At 43.2% G+C, this 18871-nt stretch overlaps 1 protein-coding gene and 1 long non-coding RNA gene across 3 annotated transcripts in view; one reads left to right on the top strand and one right to left on the bottom strand.

Annotated features, from left to right (window-relative positions):
* The window catches only part of GREM2 (gremlin 2, DAN family BMP antagonist), a 113507-nt gene extending 100152 nt beyond the window's left edge, over positions 1–13355 (top strand). For both annotated transcript variants that reach the window (XM_040451787.1, XM_040451786.1), the window contains one exon: positions 9906–13355. In XM_040451787.1, the coding sequence (XP_040307721.1) occupies positions 9907–10413 (507 nt within the window). In that variant the 5' untranslated portion in view covers position 9906 and the 3' untranslated portion in view covers positions 10414–13355. The remainder of the gene's footprint in view (positions 1–9905) is intronic.
* Positions 7420–9892, bottom strand: LOC121015092 (uncharacterized). Its single transcript, XR_005783619.1, has 3 exons — positions 9343–9892; positions 7912–8010; positions 7420–7514 (listed from the first exon to the last, which is right to left on the bottom strand). It is a non-coding gene; the product is annotated as an uncharacterized LOC121015092 (long non-coding RNA).
* Positions 13356–18871: the final 5516 nt, after the last annotated feature.

Below are 18871 nucleotides of genomic sequence, written 5' to 3'. Positions count from 1 at the left end.
CAATCTTTCATTCATTCATACGTAAATAGGCATTTAAAACTATTCTGCAGACCCACCACAAGTCAGTATGGAAACAAAGATTAAATATCTTATCTTCCAATAACGTACACTCTAGTGAGGGAAAGTGTGCAGCAAATAGCCATCCAGTGCCCTGTGGTTGTAATGAGACAGGTATGATGGTGGCAGAAATGAAGAATACAGGAAACACAGATGGTGCCACAAGGGAAGTGGCATTTGAATGAAACTTAAATGCCCAGTGGTGGTCAGAGAAACAAAAGAAATAACTGTGCAAATGTTTGCAGGTGGAAAACAGCCTTGCATGTGGTAGGACACAGAGTTTTGTGTGTTTCAAGCATAAGGCCATATTGTGAGGAGATAATGTGATAAGATGGGAGGAGACAAAGATCACAGAAGTTGTATACACTGTGCCAAAGACTTTGAATTTGCACATGATGGGAAATCTGAAAAGGGTTTAACTGAAAGGGATAGACAGATTTGCATGTTAGGATGTTCGTGCTGATAGGATTCTGGAAGGTGTATGTGAGTGTGAAGGCAGGAGGCCAATGAGGAGACTGGTGTAATATTCAGCACCCAGACCAAGATGAGCACCCAGACCAAGGTAGTAACAGCAAGGTTTAGCAGTGAGGCAAGAAAGACAATAAGGTCTTATTAATGGATTTAATATGGGAGAAGATAGGATACTCTCCATACCCAAATAAAAGTGATTTAAATACTAAAGAGTTTATTAACTAACAACATTGAAGTCCAGAGAAGCAGCTCTAGGGATAATTAACTCAATGGCTTTCCAACATAATCAAGAATCCAGCAGCTTTCCATTTTGTGCTTTATAGGGCAAAGGTTTGACGTTCATCCCATGCTGTATCTTCATGGTGGCTGCCGAAGCACCAGTTATCAGATCCTTGTGTCACCACAACCCAGACCAGAATAAGTTCTTCCAGCATGTCTCTTTTTACTGGGGAGTAAAACTCTTTCCCAGGGGGTTGTTTCTCACATTTTGTTACTCATTGACTTAGACCTATCAACTCTGTGCTCCATGGTATGTGGAAGCATCCATGAAAAACCTGGGCTCCAGCACCTGAACAGCATCGTGCCTCTGGCTCTCAGGCGGTAAATCAACGAGAGCCTGCCCTAACTCTCATCTCTCTGGCCTGGCTGAAAGGACAAGTGTTGTGCTCTTCACTGAGATGGTAACTTTCCGAAGAGATGAGTGAGAAAATAGGATGAGATTTGGAACACATAAAATTTGAGGTGCCTACAGAGCATCCAGGGAATATTTGGTGGAGTCTGGGAATCATAAGCAGATAGCAGCTGGTGGCTGAAGTCGGCACAGATGAAATTCTTAGTAGGAAGGCGAGGAAAGAGAAAACAGGAAAAATCCTTGGGGAACACTAACCTCTAAGAGGAAGCCAGAGAGAGAAAAATCAGTAAAACACATCAAAAGACTAAAGAGAAAGAATAAAAATACTCTTGTCGTGAATTCCAGGGGAAGTGAGCAGGGGGTACACAGTTTTGTGAGGCTTCGGTATATGCTATGCCCCACTGTCATGCACTGTCACACTACAAGTGAAGCAAAGTAGCTGGAATTAGAGAGTGAACAAGAAAAGTTGTTGGGGTGCTTGGGCAACATGCTTTTTATTTTGCTCAAAGCATTTTGGACAGGCCACTCTGTTTTTATGTGTACGCTGATGGAAAATCTTTACCCTGCTGTCGAAGACGTGGAAGCCTGTTGTTCTAGAAGCTCATCCTGAACACACAAGGCTGTCCCACAAGGGCTTGGGAGTGCATAATTACTGAAGTATGACGGAATCCTTGAACCACAGCCTAAAATCTTCATCTGAAAATGATAATAATAATAATAATAATAACTATGATGATGATGATGATGATGACGATGAAGGTTCTGCTTAACGGCTGCAGAGAATAATGTCACTGGTTATAAAATCTTTAATAGATTGCTCATAATTTCTTCCTTCCTTTCAAATAAAACTCATGGTCCTTTCGTTCAGAGAGTTCTTGGACTATGACTGGATCTCAGTTCCACATTCCTCATAACAGAAACATGGAGCGGGGGGTGGCAAGTGCCTTTAACACCATTTTACAGGGGAGAACCCAGAGAAGCTTAGGAGTGAGTCACATAAGGTCATGAGATGGGCAGCCTCAGGCCCAGAAACCATGTTCTCACTCCCATCCCCAAGTGACTCTGCTCTAGAGAAAAGCAACCGTGTGTGGATAAGCTTACAGCTTTCAAAGAGCTTTCCCATCCGTTTCCTTACTTAACTTAATGCTTTGCCGCCATCTTGCCTCAGCGTTACATTTCCCAGGCTGAGTTCGTCCCAACAATTTTTTCAACGATTAAGAACCCTGATTACAAATTCCTAAATGATACACTTGCTCTCCAGAAGTCAAAGTAAGTAATGACAGTATCATTTCTTCTTTGGTTGAAAACCTTTTTTAAAAAACATAATTTTTCCAGATGAAATTAAACTTCTCCTGGAACAAAATGATAGTCAGTGTTCCATTCAGGCAATTTCACTTGGAAAAGTAAATGAATCCATTTGGATTTGAAACTTCTTTTTTTTTTTTTTTAAGATTTTTTTAATCTATAATTATTTCTTTTTGAGAGAGAGAGAAAGTGACAGACAGAGCGTGAGCGGGGGAGGGGCAGAGATGGAGAGAGACACAGAATCTGAAGCAGGCTCCAGGCTCTGAGCTATCAGCACAGAACCCGATGCAGGACTCGAACTCATGGACTGTTGAGCCAAAGTCTGACGCTTAACTGACAAAGCCACCCCGGTGCCCCTGGACTTCAAACTTCTGAGTCATGTGGGTTTCCCTGATCATTCTGCTCTGAAATCATAAGCCACTTCCTATTCTTCTCATGACAGTTCAGATTTATTTGACAATAAATTTCATATTAAAAAAATAAAAATAAGTAAAAAATAAAAAATTCAAAACAAGAAGATTTATAGTTACTACTTCTTATTTCTCCTTTCCTAAAATTTTAATTTTCCTCCTTTACTTAGAATAAGTTGCAATCACTCCCTTTCAGTGTACAACTACAGTATTTGAGCTCGGTGATCAACTCCCTTATAATGGGAAGAATGCAACTTGAAATAATAATAAGACATCATTTCAAATTTTTCGGATAGGCAAAAGGAACTAAATAGTTAGCACCAGGTGTTAGCAAGTGTGTGTAGGAGCAGGGACTCACATATTACTCAGGGGAAAGAACACTGGTGTAAGCACTTGAAAAGTAACTTAGCAAAACTTAGTCAAGCTCAAGTTGTACATATCCCATGACCCAGGATCTCCACTTCTCGGTGTCTCCTCTAGAAAAACTGTGACAGGTGGGCACAAATAAACATACACAAAACTGTTCAGTGCAGCATTGTTGGTCATAGTGACAAAACAGAGGCAACCTCACTGTCCTTCAATAAGGTGAATTTATAAACTGTTATTTAAGATTCAGCAGTGGAGGTGAATAGATTCCTCCTAAAAACGTCTACATGTGTAAAATCTCAAACACCTATTGTTGAATTTAAAAGTTGCTCAGAAATTTTTAAAAATTAAAATAAAATAAAGTTGCTCAAGAAGAGTATAGCTATATATATGTGAAGTACATATATATATATATATATATATATATATACTTGATATGCGAAGGTCAAACGTGCACAAAAACCTGCCCTCATACACAAAACATAACCCGTAAACACGGAAAAGCATTACTAGGAATGACATAACCAACTTTAGGATTCTGGTCCTTTCAATGAGTGTAGAAGGATAGGAGGACAACACTTTACTATCACTCGTATTGCTTTATTTCTTTCGAAATTGAAAGCGATAGCAAAATAAAGAGGGGAAATATTAATACTGTTTTAGTCTTGGTGGTGGGTAGAGAGGGTTTATTATATGTTCTAGCTTGCCCTATGTTTGAAATATTTCACAGTTAGAAATTTTAAAATTCAGAGCTACTTTTCTTGCAGAAGAGAACAAAGATAAAAAGAAAGCAAAGACTGAATTGGGAGAAAAAAAATTGGAACAGGATTTGGCAAAACTTTTCTGTGAAAGGCCAGGCAGTAAATATTTTTGACTGGTGGGCTCTACCACCTCCGTCCCCACTGCTCACTCTGTTTTTGTGACACAAAAGCAGCCATAAAGGAAATGTAGCTAATAGGCATGGGTGTATTCAACGTGACCTTGTTTACAGAAACAGACCTCAGGTTGGGGTAGGCCCACGGGCCATCGTGAGCTGCAGATTACAGTTGCTGAAAGCAAGTGGTTTTAGCAGACAAGCGATCTAGGCTAGGAGGAGGAGGCCTGAGCCAAGGAATATCCACCACTAGTTGGAGAGCTCAAGCACAGCCTCCCAGCCCAAGAATCCATGTCGAGATGAAGTACATTTGGCTGTTGAGGTGCTAGTAGTAAGACTCACAAAAATAATCTCTAAATGCTACCCCTGTTGGGGGTTTTGTTTGGAGTTTCCTGTTTGATTTGGATTCTGTTTTCACTTGGGCCATGGGAGCAACTTTGTCTCAGATGTGTGTGCTGACATTCAGCCTTGGGTGCTTCCCTTCAACCTTCCAAGGAGATCCTAGAATTCTCAGGTCACAGAAAACGTTCGGGCCGCATCCTACCTTCCACTAATGCACAGCTCTGTACTGTCTTGACTCGACCTCTAAAACTCAATAAGGTCACTCTGGGAGTGAGTTAATCAGCTTAACTGAACCCTTGGCCTTTGGTCACTTGCATACACCTTTTGGCAGGGAGGATTCAGCACTGCCACGGCCTTTCCTAGAAATTAGGAAGCATTATTGTTCAAGCTCTTATCGTAGAACCCCTGGACACTTCTAGGAAAGGCTGACAGAAGGGGCCAGTTACTCTTTAGCTGCCCACATACTACCCTGGTCTGTGTAGCCCCTGTTCTGATATCAACAAAGGCCAGGCCCGGGGGGTGTTACTTAAGAAGAAAGTGCTTCTGGGGCGCCTGGGTGACTCAGTCGGTTAAATGTCCAACTTCGGCTCAGGTCATGACCTTGAGGTTTGTGAGTTCGAGCCCAGCGTCGGGCTCTGTGCTGACAGCTCGGAGCCTGAAGCCTGCTTCAGATTCTGTGTGTCTCCATCTCTCGGCCCCTCCCCTGTCTCTCTGCCTCTCAATAATAAATAAACGTTAAAAAATTTTTTAAAAAGTCAAAATAAAAAAAAAAAGAAGAAAGTGCTTTTGCTACCTCTCTCTCCCCACAGCCTACTTTGACCAACCCCGCTGCTTAGCATATCAACATTTATGGTCCTGGCACCCCTTGCAAATTTATAACTTTGTCAGGCCACAAGGATGGTTAATAAAACCAACAAGATTTATTTACGAGTTTCTTCTGAGACAAGCCAAACACAAGATGTGAGGGTAAGATGAAAGATGTTCGATGCAAACAACGAAAGGCAAATTGTATGCATTTCTCTGAGTAGCAAAGTGCTCCAAGGCAAAGCTGGACTCTGGAGTGCTAAATTCAGGACCTGGTGGGGCCACCGACATGTGTGTGCAAGTGTGTGTGAAACAGTGAACTGAAGAAAGAGGCATGCCTGTTCTCTCCTGAGGAACCCCACTGTAGTATCGGCCATGAGCAAAACCTGGCTCAGAGCCTTTAGTGTGCCCTTGAAGTGAAGAGGATACAGCCTAACAGTGGCTGCAGCAAATACCTCTTGCCTACTTACCTGTCCTGACACTGAGATTCCAGATCCTTGACAACCTTCCTGTTGCTATGTGTGAAGGAGTATAAAGATATGAGATGGAGGAAAGGAAAGAGAGGAGCTTGGGCTGATCCCAGTCACCTAGCTCTCATCAGCCTCTTTTCTTGGTCTTGAAAATGGGAGATTTGCTTTTCTTCTTAGGTTCTTATGAGGCATAACTTCTAAGGGTGATCGCCAGATGTTTTGAAAATGTTTCCAAGTGTTCAAAGAATGCATGTTGTTAGTCATCACATCGAATACTGTGACTCTAAGGGGTTTTGCCCCAAATTGATCAGAACATGTTTTAGTTCTGTTCTCCCTGACAACAGCTAGGACCTGTTGAGTGAAAGCATGCATTTTTTAGCCTATCAGAGATGCATGTGAAGCTGTTCCTGGAACTAGGTATGGAGGACCAGGGTGACTCTGTAAATCTTTCCTGGCCGGGACTTACAAACTTTTGGTTGTGTTTACTCAGAATGTTAATAATTTTGGAAGTTATTAAAATGGAACCAACATACTTTCTTTTTAAGAGACTATTGAGATCACAAATCATTCTGCAAATATAATAAGCTGTGTAAGTTGAATGAGTCCAATGCTCGATTGCTTGCCATGAGTCTGCTAGAAGCATGGCCATTTTAATATGACAATTCATGTTGGAACTAAGGAGGCATGAGGAAAGTCCTTTAAAAATTCGGCCTCATAATTTCAGTAATTGCATTGCACAAAATGTTTTTACAAAAAAAGAAAATCTTCCCTTTTTCCCCTGTCTGCTCTAAATGTTTTTACTTCCCTTGCCTCTTGTCATTACACTTATCTACCTCTGCCCTCTTGTCAGTGTCACTGCCCGGAAGAATGTTCTTTGGAATTTAAGCCACCCATTTACCTGTTACTTCCTGGGCATCTCCTGCTCCCTCTCCAGGAGGAACTGATGCTCTTTCCTTGTGCCCCTACCCCCTGGGGGCACTGGTGCCAATGGAAATCACCCAAAGCATTTTTTTTTAAATACAGATCTCAAACACCACCTAACTCTTACTGATTCAGAATGTTTTGGGGTGGAGGTGAGGAATCCACATTCTAAAGCATCCCAGTGATTCAGATGTTCTCCGTCCCAGGATCACCACCATGGAAACCTATGCCATTGTGTCTCTAAAACTATAGCACTGTCAACTGCATGCCTTTCTCTAACTTCTAAATTGCAAGCTCAGGGGCGCCTGGGTGGCTCAGTCGGTTAAGCGTCCGACTTCAGCTCAGGTCACGATCTCGCGGGCCGTGAGTTTGAGCCCCGCATCGGGCTCTCGGCTGATGGCTCAGAGCCTGGAGCCTGTTTCCGATTCTGTGTCTCCCTCTCCCTCTCTGCCCCTCCCCCGTTCATGCTCTGTCTCTCTCTGTCTCAAAAATAAATAAACGTTAAAAAAAATTAAAAAAAAAATAAATTGCAATGAAATGCATGGCATTCATGGTTCCTTCAGCACATATTTATTGAGTACCTACAATGTACTAGGCATTGTTCTGAATGCAAGACGTATAATAATGGAAAATAGGCGGTCCTTCCTTCTTGGACCTTAAATCGAGTTGGAAAAGTCAGACAATGCAAAAATCAGTAAGATTATTCAATTCTATAGGATGCTAAGTGCCATGGAGAAAACCAAGGCAGGGATGAAGGAGACAATGAATGCCAGGGTTATGGTGAAGTTACCTATTAAGGCCTCACTGGGGAGGCGATAATTGAGCAAAGACTTGAAGGCTGGAGGAGAAGGCCATGCAGATATCTGGGAGAAAGGAAAACATAAGGCTTTAGAGCAGAAAAATGCCACATATGTTCTGGAAACAGAGTGAGTGTTGCTGGAGCAGAATGAGCAAGGGGGACAGTGTAGGTGACGAGGCCCGTGAGGTAACGATGGGGACGGCAGATCTTGTCAGGGCTCATCTGACACTGGAGGAATTTTAGCTTTGTCTCTGTGGGAGGTGCTGGAATTCACAAGGCTTATTAAAGTTTATTCCAGAATAAATACTCAACAAAACTCGATGAATGAAGGAATTCTCTGCTAGACGATTTGCAAAAGCCTCTTGTGGCTTACACTTAGACTAATAATAATGACATAAAGAAATATTTTAGCATAGATATTTTAACACCACTATTTTTAACAATGAGATAGGTATACTCACCTAGAGCTAGCATGCCTGGAGCCAGGATTCAAATACTTCACATACTGGCCATGTGATCTTGATAAGTTGTGAAGCCTCTCAATGCCTCAGTTTCCTCATCTATAAAATGGGAGAAATAATAATAGCTATTTCATAGAATGTTGATGATTAAATGTGCTTATGCGTGAAAGGAAAATGTAAGAGCAATGTTGTTGTTTTTTTTAATGTTTATTTATTTTTGAGGGAGAGGCAGAGAGAGCCCACAAGAGCAGAGGAGGGGTAGGGAGCAAAGGAGACAGGAGCCGAAGTGGACTGTCCTCTGTGCTGACAGTGGAAAGCACAATGCGGGGCTCCAACTCACGAACCCTGAGATCATGACCTGAGCCACCTAGGCGCCCGGAGAGTGATAGGTTTTGAGCACCAGTAAATATGAACTATTAGCATTAGCAGAAATATATTTAAGACGTTGATAATACTTCAGAGAGTTAATATACTTACTATAAATATTAGCCATGATGTTTATGCCTGTTATGTAATTAGTATACACTCTACAACTATATAGTTTTTATATACATATAACCACATGCCATTTTGTACATGTTAAAAGGGTGTGCGTGTTAAAGGGATGAGCGTCTCATGCAGTTCTACAAATGCTAAAATACCCAGGGAGGCAATGAACACATGTGAGTATGACAAGGGTGAAAAAGGAACTACAGGTGTCGGGATATAAGAATCATCTCTACTGAGAGGTAGTGCTGTCCCTTGAGGGTATCAATGTAAGTATTACAATGGAAACTGTGACTTAAACTTCAGAGACATCAGTTTGCTTTCTACAAAACATGTTTCAAAGGAAGTTTTCTTCCAGCTCCGATCCCTGCACACTTGTGTCACCAGGCGGAAGATATAATCTATTGCCTTGTCTAAGGCAGTTTTAACACAGCCTTCGTTTCTTAATTCACAACTGGGAAGTGGTTTCCACTATAAGAAACGAACTCATGACTCACTTGAATTAACTCGGATATCTTCGTGCAGATGTGAAATGTGATTTTTTTATTCATAGCAATTAACAGAGCTGTAAATACTACTTTTCCTAATCTGTGGCCATTCCTAAGTTTAGTACTCATTATTTATTTATTTATTTTATTTATTTATTAAATAAATATTTATTTATTTATTATATTTATTTATTATTTATTTATTTATTTATTTATTTATTTATTTTGGGGAGAGCACAAGCTGGAGAGGGGCAGAAAGATGGGGACACAGGATCCCAAGCAGGCTCCAGGCTCTGAACTGTCAGCACAGAGCCCGAAGGGGGCTTGAACTCACGAACTGTGAGAGCATGACCTGAGAGGAAGACTGACCGCTTAACCGACTGAGCCCACCCAGGCGCCTCCCCGCCCCACCCCGCACCAGTACCCGTTGTTAAGAAACTTGTGTCACCATACCCACCTTTCCTTTCCTTTTGGTTAATTTTCTTGATCATATCCATGCCTAGGCGGTTACTTTCGGTGGCTCTGGAGGCAGATGCCTGGCTCGAGATCCTGGGACATTCGTAGCCATTGTGTGACGTTGGGCAAATTACGCAATGTCTATGGGCCTCAACTGCCTTCATGACAAAGTAGGGCTAATATATGCCACCTCCAATCCACTGTTGTTTTGAGAATCAAATGAGGTAGACGCGTGATGCGCCTAGGGTAGCACTGAGCAAGTACTAAGTGAAAATGCAGTGACATTTCTTGACTATTACCGGCGCTCCAGCAAACTGGCTTGGGCTATTTTGGACAACATTTGCTTTTTAATTCTTCTGTAGTTGTCCAACGTGTGTTCGTGTTCCAACTGTACTGCCACTGTCTCGCCCCCGTCTTGCCTGCGGGGCAGTATTTAGGACAGCGTCCTTGCACTCTCCCCTCCAGCGGCCCCACCTGACTGCGGCCCTTCTTCATGAAACCACGAAGGCCGGCTGCCCGCCAGCACCCGCCCAGACGGCCCCTCTAACTCTTCTCTCGTTGCAGGATGTTCTGGAAGCTCTCCCTGTCCTTGTGCCTGGTGGCCGTGCTGGTGAAGGTGGCGGGGGCCCGGAAGAACCGGCCGGCGGGCGCCATCCCCTCGCCCTACAAGGACGGCAGCAGCAACCACTCGGAGAGATGGCAGCACCAGATCAAGGAGGCGTTGGCCTCCAGCCAGGAGGCCCTGGTGGTCACCGAGCGCAAGTACCTCAAGAGTGACTGGTGCAAGACGCAGCCGCTGCGGCAGACGGTGAGCGAGGACGGCTGCCGCAGCCGCACGATCCTCAACCGCTTCTGCTACGGCCAGTGCAACTCCTTCTACATCCCGCGCCACGTCCGCAAGGAGGAGGAGTCCTTCCAGTCGTGCGCCTTCTGCAAGCCCCAGCGCGTCACCTCGGTCCTGGTGGAGCTCGAATGTCCCGGGCTGGACCCTCCCTTCCGACTCAAAAAGATCCAGAAGGTGAAGCAGTGTCGGTGCATGTCGGTGAACCTGAGCGACTCGGACAAGCAGTGAGCACCTGCGGCGGGACGCAGCTCGCCCCGCGCGCCCGTTGGCTGGGCCGCCGCCGCCTGCGTCCCCGTCCTCTGAGCCCACGCACGCGCTGCCCGGTGGCCCCTTCCGCAGCAAGCACGTTTCCCGGGGCCCACGGGGCCCACGGCGCCCTTGTCACACGCGCGGGCCACAAGCGGAGCTTCGCTGCGATGTGTTCCTGACCGACCGCGGGCCTCTCTTACGCGTCCCAAACGGGCTGCGTTTCAGGCCCGAGGGACGAGGCTGGAAACCCACCGTCCACCAGTCAGCGGCCGGAGAGGGCCTTTCCCGGGCTGCCCTGCCAATCCGGCATTGATGTTTCCACCATGTGGAAAAGCGAGTCTTTCCCTGGCCTCACCCTACACTCCAGCTCCCCCTTCCCAGGAAGTGAAGGATGCGGCCCTCACGCCTCTCCCGCTGGGCCAGGGCCCTCCAGCTGAGAGGTTCCCTAGGGAAGGGAGGGCTGCCCTCGCGCTGCTGTGATGCGGTTCTGGACAATGTCCGGACACAGGGAGGTTCTTCTAAAAACCCAATACTGAGAAGACGACTTGAGCCACTGGGATCATGAAATGGGCTTCCCTGGGGACCTTGCTCAGCAGGCCACACTCTCCCCTACCCCCGGCCCGCACCACCTCTTCCTCACTTCCCCCACCCCTCCGCCCCCATCTGTGGACTCAGATGAACCCTGATGTGCATGCTATTATTGCTGCAATTAGAATATTATTACACACAAAGGTCTCCATATTAACGCTGGTTTTGTAATTGACCTGTATTGTAAAGAGCTGTTAAAAAGCACTATAGACCTATCCATGTATTGTTTCACGTGTTTGGACTCTGGCTTTGCAGCACTATTCTGAGTCAGGCCCACAAGGTGTTTCACTCAGAAATAATGGCTAGTCAGCAGTTCATTGTCATGCACCTATTCTTAGATTGGGCAGGGAGACGCCAGGTGATTTTACATTGTGATTTGACAATGAATAATATTTGACTGAAGGTCCTAAGGCATGCAGCACAATATAGGAAGTGGATCGGGATGGAAGAGTGTAGGGAGGGGACTCACTGGGAAGTCATTAAGGGGGAACTTAAAAGCCCTATGATATTTAATATGCATATGTGGTGTGAGACGTTATACTACTTTACTGCCATGACACTAAACAAAAGAGATTTCCTGGTGAAAGAAATATTTAAAAGTATAAGGAGTCCATTCACTTTGTGGTGTAGGAGGAAATAAAAAATAAAATACATAGAACGGAAAGCTAGTTAAACTATCCTACAGAAGCTTCCTTTTCAAAGAATGGAATTTTTGAAAAAACAAAAAGATGACCAACTCATTTTTCATTTTTATGAATCATTGAGGTTTTCATGTTGTGAACTCTTGGCATAAGAAAGTTGACATAATTTATCATCCTGAAAACTTATACTTACATTGAGTCCCTTTGCTAGATTGCCCCGCAAAGACTTCCCTGTGAGTAACGTTTATGGAATCTGTAAATGTGAATTAGATGCCATGGGCGGGAAGCAGCACACTTTGAAGACCTTTCATTGGTAAGTCCCCCGAGCACTCAGTCTCAAGTGCTGTTGCCAAAGGCACTCAGAAAAACCCATTTCCAAGTTTGTGAGACCCTCTACAAGCTGCTCGGAGAGCTGAGGCTTCCTGACCTTTGACAGTGATGGGGGATCTGGAGGTGTTCACCTGGAGAGCAAGATGTGGCATGACGGTGAATCCATCTCCTGCCTCTATGCTGCGGGTTTCATTTCTATCACTTCTGTAACTCCATGAGACCTGAGCAGAATGTGCTGTTGCACAAGAGGGCATTGGTTTTAGAAATGGTTATACACAGCCCTAAATCAGGAGGCAGAACTCAACAGAAATCCTTGAAGGCTGGAACCTTGGGATAGAGAGAAAGAGTGGAGAGTGTGTCCAGCTTTAGAATTTATTTTTCCATTTAATGGAAAACCTCAAGCCAGACTCCGTGCAGGACCCACAGCAGAAACTCTGTGAAGGAAGGAAGTCCACATGACTGTACCTGAGGTCAATGGAGTAGAGTAGGGTAGGGGTGGATGGGAGTCTCTGGCTGACCACAGAGCCAACCCTGTCATTTTATTAACACAGAACCCAAGTAGATAGGGGAAGGATTAAGCTATGAACTCACGGAATACAAACATGAGCACACACTCTTTGAACCCAACTGTGGGAGTAGCAATGGAAGCAATATGATATGCTGCAGTGTGAAGCTCCTTCTGGGGGTATGTACAAAGTTTACCTTACAATGGCTCAAATTGTATTTAATTGGTTTTTTTTTTGTCTGTTTATAAATGAAGAAAAGCTATAAGTATAATGTAATTATTTTATAGGTGTACTATTAAATTATAGAGCAAATAAAGATACTCTAGGATTATATGTGATCCTGGTGTGATGTGCCATAAAAAATGGGATTCAGAACTTGTTTCAGTGGGCAATGAAGGAGCACTGTGTTCAGAGTGCTTTTGTCCAGTCATGGTGAATTCAATCCTTAGTCTACATCACGCAACCAATCCCTTTGGGGCCTGGCACCATCAAAGAGAATCAGAATCAGGCATTCAAGGATCAGAGGTGAAGGGGATGGCTCTCAGTCCTGGTCTTGGGGAGTTTCCAAGCCTCTTACAGATTGGTCAGCAGCTGAAGACAGAATTCTTGAGCTCTTCTCATTGTGTTCTTTGAATAAGAAATACAGAAGTTCATCTTCCTTGTAGTGACCAGGGTACCGCATTTGTCTCTTCAACAAGCCAGAATTTGTCCTGAGTTTTGTCCGTTTTCACAATCACCTTTCAAACATTTCAACATTTCTTGATATCACAGTGTTTCTGTTTTTCAACTAATTGACTTATATGACATTCACGTAACTCAATTACCAATAAAAAATAAACACTATAATAAAATTGCATATGGTTGATTTACTCTATGGATTTCGAAGGAATGATGTTTAACTTAATAAATAATTTATCTTAGTTTATTAAATGGGGCAGAATATTCCACTTAAATGAGGATAAGATATTTCAATTCACTTGTTTCTGAAGTTGGCTGATAGATTTTTAAGTTATAAAGTCAATGAAAATGAATTTTTGCTATTGAGTGAACAACATAAGAATGTATGTATCCCTAGAAAGTTCCTTTGATGATTGATCTACACCACTGATGATTAGCTCTACATCATCGATAACCAATAAGACAAAATCATAAATAATACAGTTAAACCTTGTTTATCATTGGATTATCATTTGAATCCTTCTTTTTTTAATTAAAAAATGTTTATTTATTTTTGAGAGAGAGAAAGAGAGATATAGAGTGCAAGCGGGGAGGAGTAGAAAGGCAGACACAATCTAAAGCAGGCTCCGGGCTCTGAGCTGTCAGCACAGAGCCCAACGCAGGGCTTGAACTCATGAACTGCAAGATCATGACCTGAGCTGAAGTTGGATGCTTAACTGACTAGGCCATCCAGGCACCCCACATTTAAATCCTTCTTAACCTCTACCCACCCTTGCCTCTTCCCCCAATCCCACTGCTGCTACTTCTCAGGCACAGCAGTCAGTGATGCCATTTACTATAAGGGAAAAGTGGGAAAACAAGTAGTTTCTGTTGTGGTGGTGGTGGTTGTACCTGTTGGCATTTCTGGGTTGTTGGTCTCTCTATTACTTAGTCTGGGATACATAAGGGAGGAGGGCGGAAGCAAGGGAAATCCCTGTAATGTCATTCCTTAGATCCCAAGTTTCCTCCTTGATCTGCCTTTTTTTCTCCACCTCTTAGAGCCTTATTATATTGGATATATCTATCAAATATATATATATATATATATACATACACATATACATATGTATATATATATGTGTGTATATATATATATATGTATATATATATATATATTTTTTTTTTTTCCAGAGTCTATAGTGGGAGAAGTAGGCAGATTGTGTCTACTCCATGTTGTCTGGAGCCAGAAATCCTATAAATCTTTGTAGATGTACTACCTATTCTCGAAGGTTTATGGTGTGTAAACCTTATAATTTGGTGTTTATATTATGTATAAACAAAGGCCTCCAACATACTTGCCTTATATCTCTCATCTGTTACTATTACATGATGTCAATCATATGGTGAATAAATATGACATTTTACAGAATGTCCATAAAATCCAGGCTATTTCAGATTACATCTTGGTAAAGGATGTAAGAACTTGCATAGACTTGGGGCACCTGGGCGGTTCAGTCAGTTACGCGTCCGACTTCAATTCAGGTGATGATCTCGTGGTTCATAAATTCGAGTCCCGCGTGGGCACTGTGCTGACAGCTCAGAGCCTGGAGCCTGCTTCAGATTCTGTGTCTCCTTCTCTCTTGGCCCCTCCCCTGCTCACTCTCTGTCTCTCTCTCTCAAAAATAAATAAACATTTAAAAAAAAAGAAACAAAGAACTTGCATAGACTTGAGGGCAAGACCATAAACATAAACCACTGTTCATCCCATGGGAACACCAATGAAATCCACTTCTCTTTCCTGATAGTTACAGCTAAAAATATATTTCCTATATCAAGTGATGAGTGGTGTTTTAACCTGCTCTAGCAAAACAAAAACAAGCAAACAAAAAAACACATTGAGCAAAGTAACTACAACTGGGGCTACTGTCCTATCACCTGCCGTGTTCTGTTTAATTTTTGCAGGAAATGGTCTGATGAAATACATGGGGATATGATAGGAGTTACCATGATATTCAAGTCTTTGAAAGTTTCATTAATTTACTCCATTCCCTTTGGGATTCAGCATTGTTTTTCATTTACTCTTTTTGCTGAGGTAGGAAGCTTTAGAATCCCTACTTGCCCCTCCCTACTACATTCGTGCTTACTCAAGAAGTCAAGGAATTAATGTGAAGGTTCTTCAAACTACCATGGGTGTCCCTACCAGTTAGGCATTTGGAGATTAGGGGAAGGACCAATAGACGAGTGGGCCCTCTGAGAACCAGACCTTGGCTAGGACTCTGATGGCCCTTATATATCCCTCACTTTAATATGGAGCCATGTTGGCTTACTGGGTCTCCAAGTATTTGTGTAAATTCAGAACCAGTGTTCAATAATCTTCAAAAGTTCTGAGTATTCCCCTTTATCACCATAGCACATTTACCTTAGTAAGTAGTTCTAAATTCTCTGGTTAAGTACTAGGGGAAATAACAAATGAATATATATGCCTTGGTATTGAAGAGTCCTTACTTCTAAAGAATCAGCCCCTCCTTCAGCCAATGGGTTCCTTTCTGATCTGGAAACTGAGCAAGGAATTGTGATTTTTACTGAGATACTGCCCTGTCTCTGATAATCCATCATTGATTTTTTTGGCTGTATAAATTAAATAATATCCTTGTTGGTAGCCCATCTATATCATATCCAGGAACACCATGTTCTATTATCCAACTCCAAGCTGGGATTTTCTGGATATCACTCCAATCCCATCAGTCTTTGCAATAATTTTGCCCACAATACTCCTGAAAGTTAAGCACTGGCATCTGGCTTATATTATTTTGAGATCTTGCTCAAAATAATATAAGATCCATCAGGGAGCCTAGTTTTGTAGCATCTCTTCCTACCACTAGCTCTGGGCTACAGACGACAGGCATGGCTGAGCTTCTCAATGCTGCTGCTCTTCCTGACACAAACATAGGCAACATTGCTTTGGTGAATGTAGGCTCTCCTGGGACCTTCACTGGCTGTTGGGTTTTTTTAGCTTCACATAGCAGACACATAGAGAAGCATGCCCACTTCTCTAAGCCTATGAATACTTTCCTCCACCATACACCATGGAAGCTCTTGCAATTTTATTTCATTGAATATGGATCAGTTTTTGTGATACCCTGAGAATCAGGCTAGTACCTTATCATCATTCCTGGGGTGTTTGCCACAACGTTAAATCCTTAATCATGGGAAAGTGTTCCCATGGTTATGTCCAGCTTAATGTTCTGCTCTCCATCCCTGATCCGGTACCCTCAGGACATGATCCCACACTTACTTTCCTGGTTCCTGCAGTGACTTCACTCTCATCCCTTACCTGACCCAGCACATCTTGAGTAGGGGTGGGTGCCTAACAAGAGGCCTATCAGGTTCAAGGGAATCGGGGAATCTGAGATTCTTGACCACATTTACCAAGGTATTCCCATCCCAATTTCAGGGGTTAGTCCTTCCTTATTAGGCCTAACCTTGGCACAGAAGACTTGCTGGAGCTAAGAATCCAAACTTTTCTAAGCAGCACCATTTGTACAATTGAGTCTGCCTGACTGTAGGAGACTAATTAAACTCTGTCAGACCATATTGCTTTTGTATTCTGAATGAATTGGTCATAAATCACCCTGAGTCTTCAACAAATCAATGCCAGTTGGAAGTTGTTCCCCAATTCCAAAGTCCTTAAAGTCACACTGTACCTTATAATTCTTTTTTTTTTATGTTTATCTATTTCTTTCAAAAGAGAGAGACAGAGAGAGCAGGGGAGAGACAGAGAGAGATGGAGACAGAGAATCCCAAGCAGGCTCCATGATGTCAGTGCAGAGCTCCACATGGGGCTCAAACTCATGAACCCTGAGATCATGACTTGAGCCAAAATCAAAAGTCAGACATTTAACCGACTGAAGCACCCAAGTGTCCCATGTACCTTCTAATTCTTAAGCACCAAAAGTATTGCACTGTCTAGGAGTCCCCACACCAACATCCCACCTCAGTTTATGCCTGGGAAAAAATATTAACAGTTCATGCTACAGCATGTCAGGGCCCTGTCAACTGACTGGCAAGTGATCCATCTCCAAATCCTGTGTTAGAGTACACTTCCTGGGACCACTCCTGGAACTATCTTAGATTGGTTTCCCAAACTCTGAGACCAAGTGTTTTGTGCAGAAGATTTATTGGGGAGTGGTCTCAGAACATAGACCTGTAAGGAAGTGAGGAAATAGGGTTGTGTAGCAGGAAGATCAAACTGGTTGCAACTGAGGTCTCATCTGATCCTATGTGGAGTTCTGGGGCTGTGATAGTGATTAGAGTTGTCCCAAATGGGAGCAAGGAGGACAGGGGTTTGGATCCCACATTAGCCAGTCACTGGCTTCAGGCATCCCCTGGAGGAAGCAGGCATTCTCTTTCATTAAGGTCCCCTCTTGGTGAAGGATCCAGCTTTGAGCCATCAGCAGCTGATATTCATTGGGGTCAGGGGGTGAGGTGAGATGGGATGGGTACCTCATACTCTCATTCTCTGAAGAGAGCATCTGAGTAGATACCATAATTTCCACCTTTGCATGTGTGTGTGTTAGGGGAGAGAGGACAGAGTATGGGAGGAGCGGGGAGACAGTAAAGAATGTGGGTGACCTTGAAAGAGAGGCAAAGGAGGTTCCACTTGATTGGATAGGAAATAGAAAATTGCTGACAAATTTGATTGAGGATCATTCCAGTCACAATATGCAAGATGACTGGAGGGAACAGAATCCATATCCAGACAGGCCAACTCAGTAGCTCTTATAAGAAGTTAGACTGAAGATTAGGGCCAAAGTAATAGAACTGAATCTGAAAGAGAAAAGTACATGAGATATTTGCAGAATTTGGTGACTGAGGAGGGGTCTGTTAGTGTAAAAGATGGGGAACCCCACACAAGTGAGGTGATGATGAGGGTTTTTAGAGATGTTAGGTCTGCAGTGATGGTGAAATATTCTATTTTTAATGTTTTTTAACGTGTATTTATTTTTGAGACAGAGAGAGACAGAGCATGAACGGGCGAGGGGCAGAGAGAGAGGGAGACACAGAATCGGAAGCAGGCTCCAGGCTCTGAGCCATCAGCCCAGAGCCCGACGCGGGGCTCGAACTCACGGACCGCGAGATCGTGACCTGAGCCGAAGTCGGCCGCTTAACCGACTGAGCCACCCAGGCGCCCCTGATAGTGAAATATTCTAAATAAATCTGTCCCATTTGAAGAAATAGGACTGGAATAGAGCAACAAGCTACACCTGGACAAAACTAGTAAAGAAGCGAAATCATTATTAAACCCATGAACACAGGTGAGACTTCCAAAAGAGAGTGAGAGAATAAGGAAAGAGAGAACAAAGTTACATTTGGAAATACAGATGACTCTTGAACACAACACAGGTTTGAACTGTGCAGGCCCACTTCTACACTTTCTTTTTTCAATAAATACAGAACAGTGCTATAAATGTATTTTTTCTTTACTCCTGATTTACTTAATAACATTTTCTTCTCTCTAGCTTACTTTATTGTAAGAAAGCCATATATAATACACATAACATAAAAAATATGCTTTGAGCCCCTTGGGAATATGGCAGAGGAGGAGAACTCTAAGCTCACTTGTTCCACATTTGCAACCAGATATTACTCACATCTAAGAAAGAAAGAAAGAAAGAAAGAAAGAGAAAGAAACCAGAGAGTGATCCAAAGACTGGC

The sequence above is a fragment of the Herpailurus yagouaroundi genome, unplaced genomic scaffold (genome assembly GCF_014898765.1).
Source record: "Herpailurus yagouaroundi ecotype Mexico unplaced genomic scaffold, PumYag 205, whole genome shotgun sequence".
NCBI lineage: Eukaryota > Metazoa > Chordata > Mammalia > Carnivora > Felidae > Herpailurus > Herpailurus yagouaroundi.
Note: the sequence above shows the minus strand (reverse complement) of the source record. Positions and strands in the feature narration are given on the sequence as shown.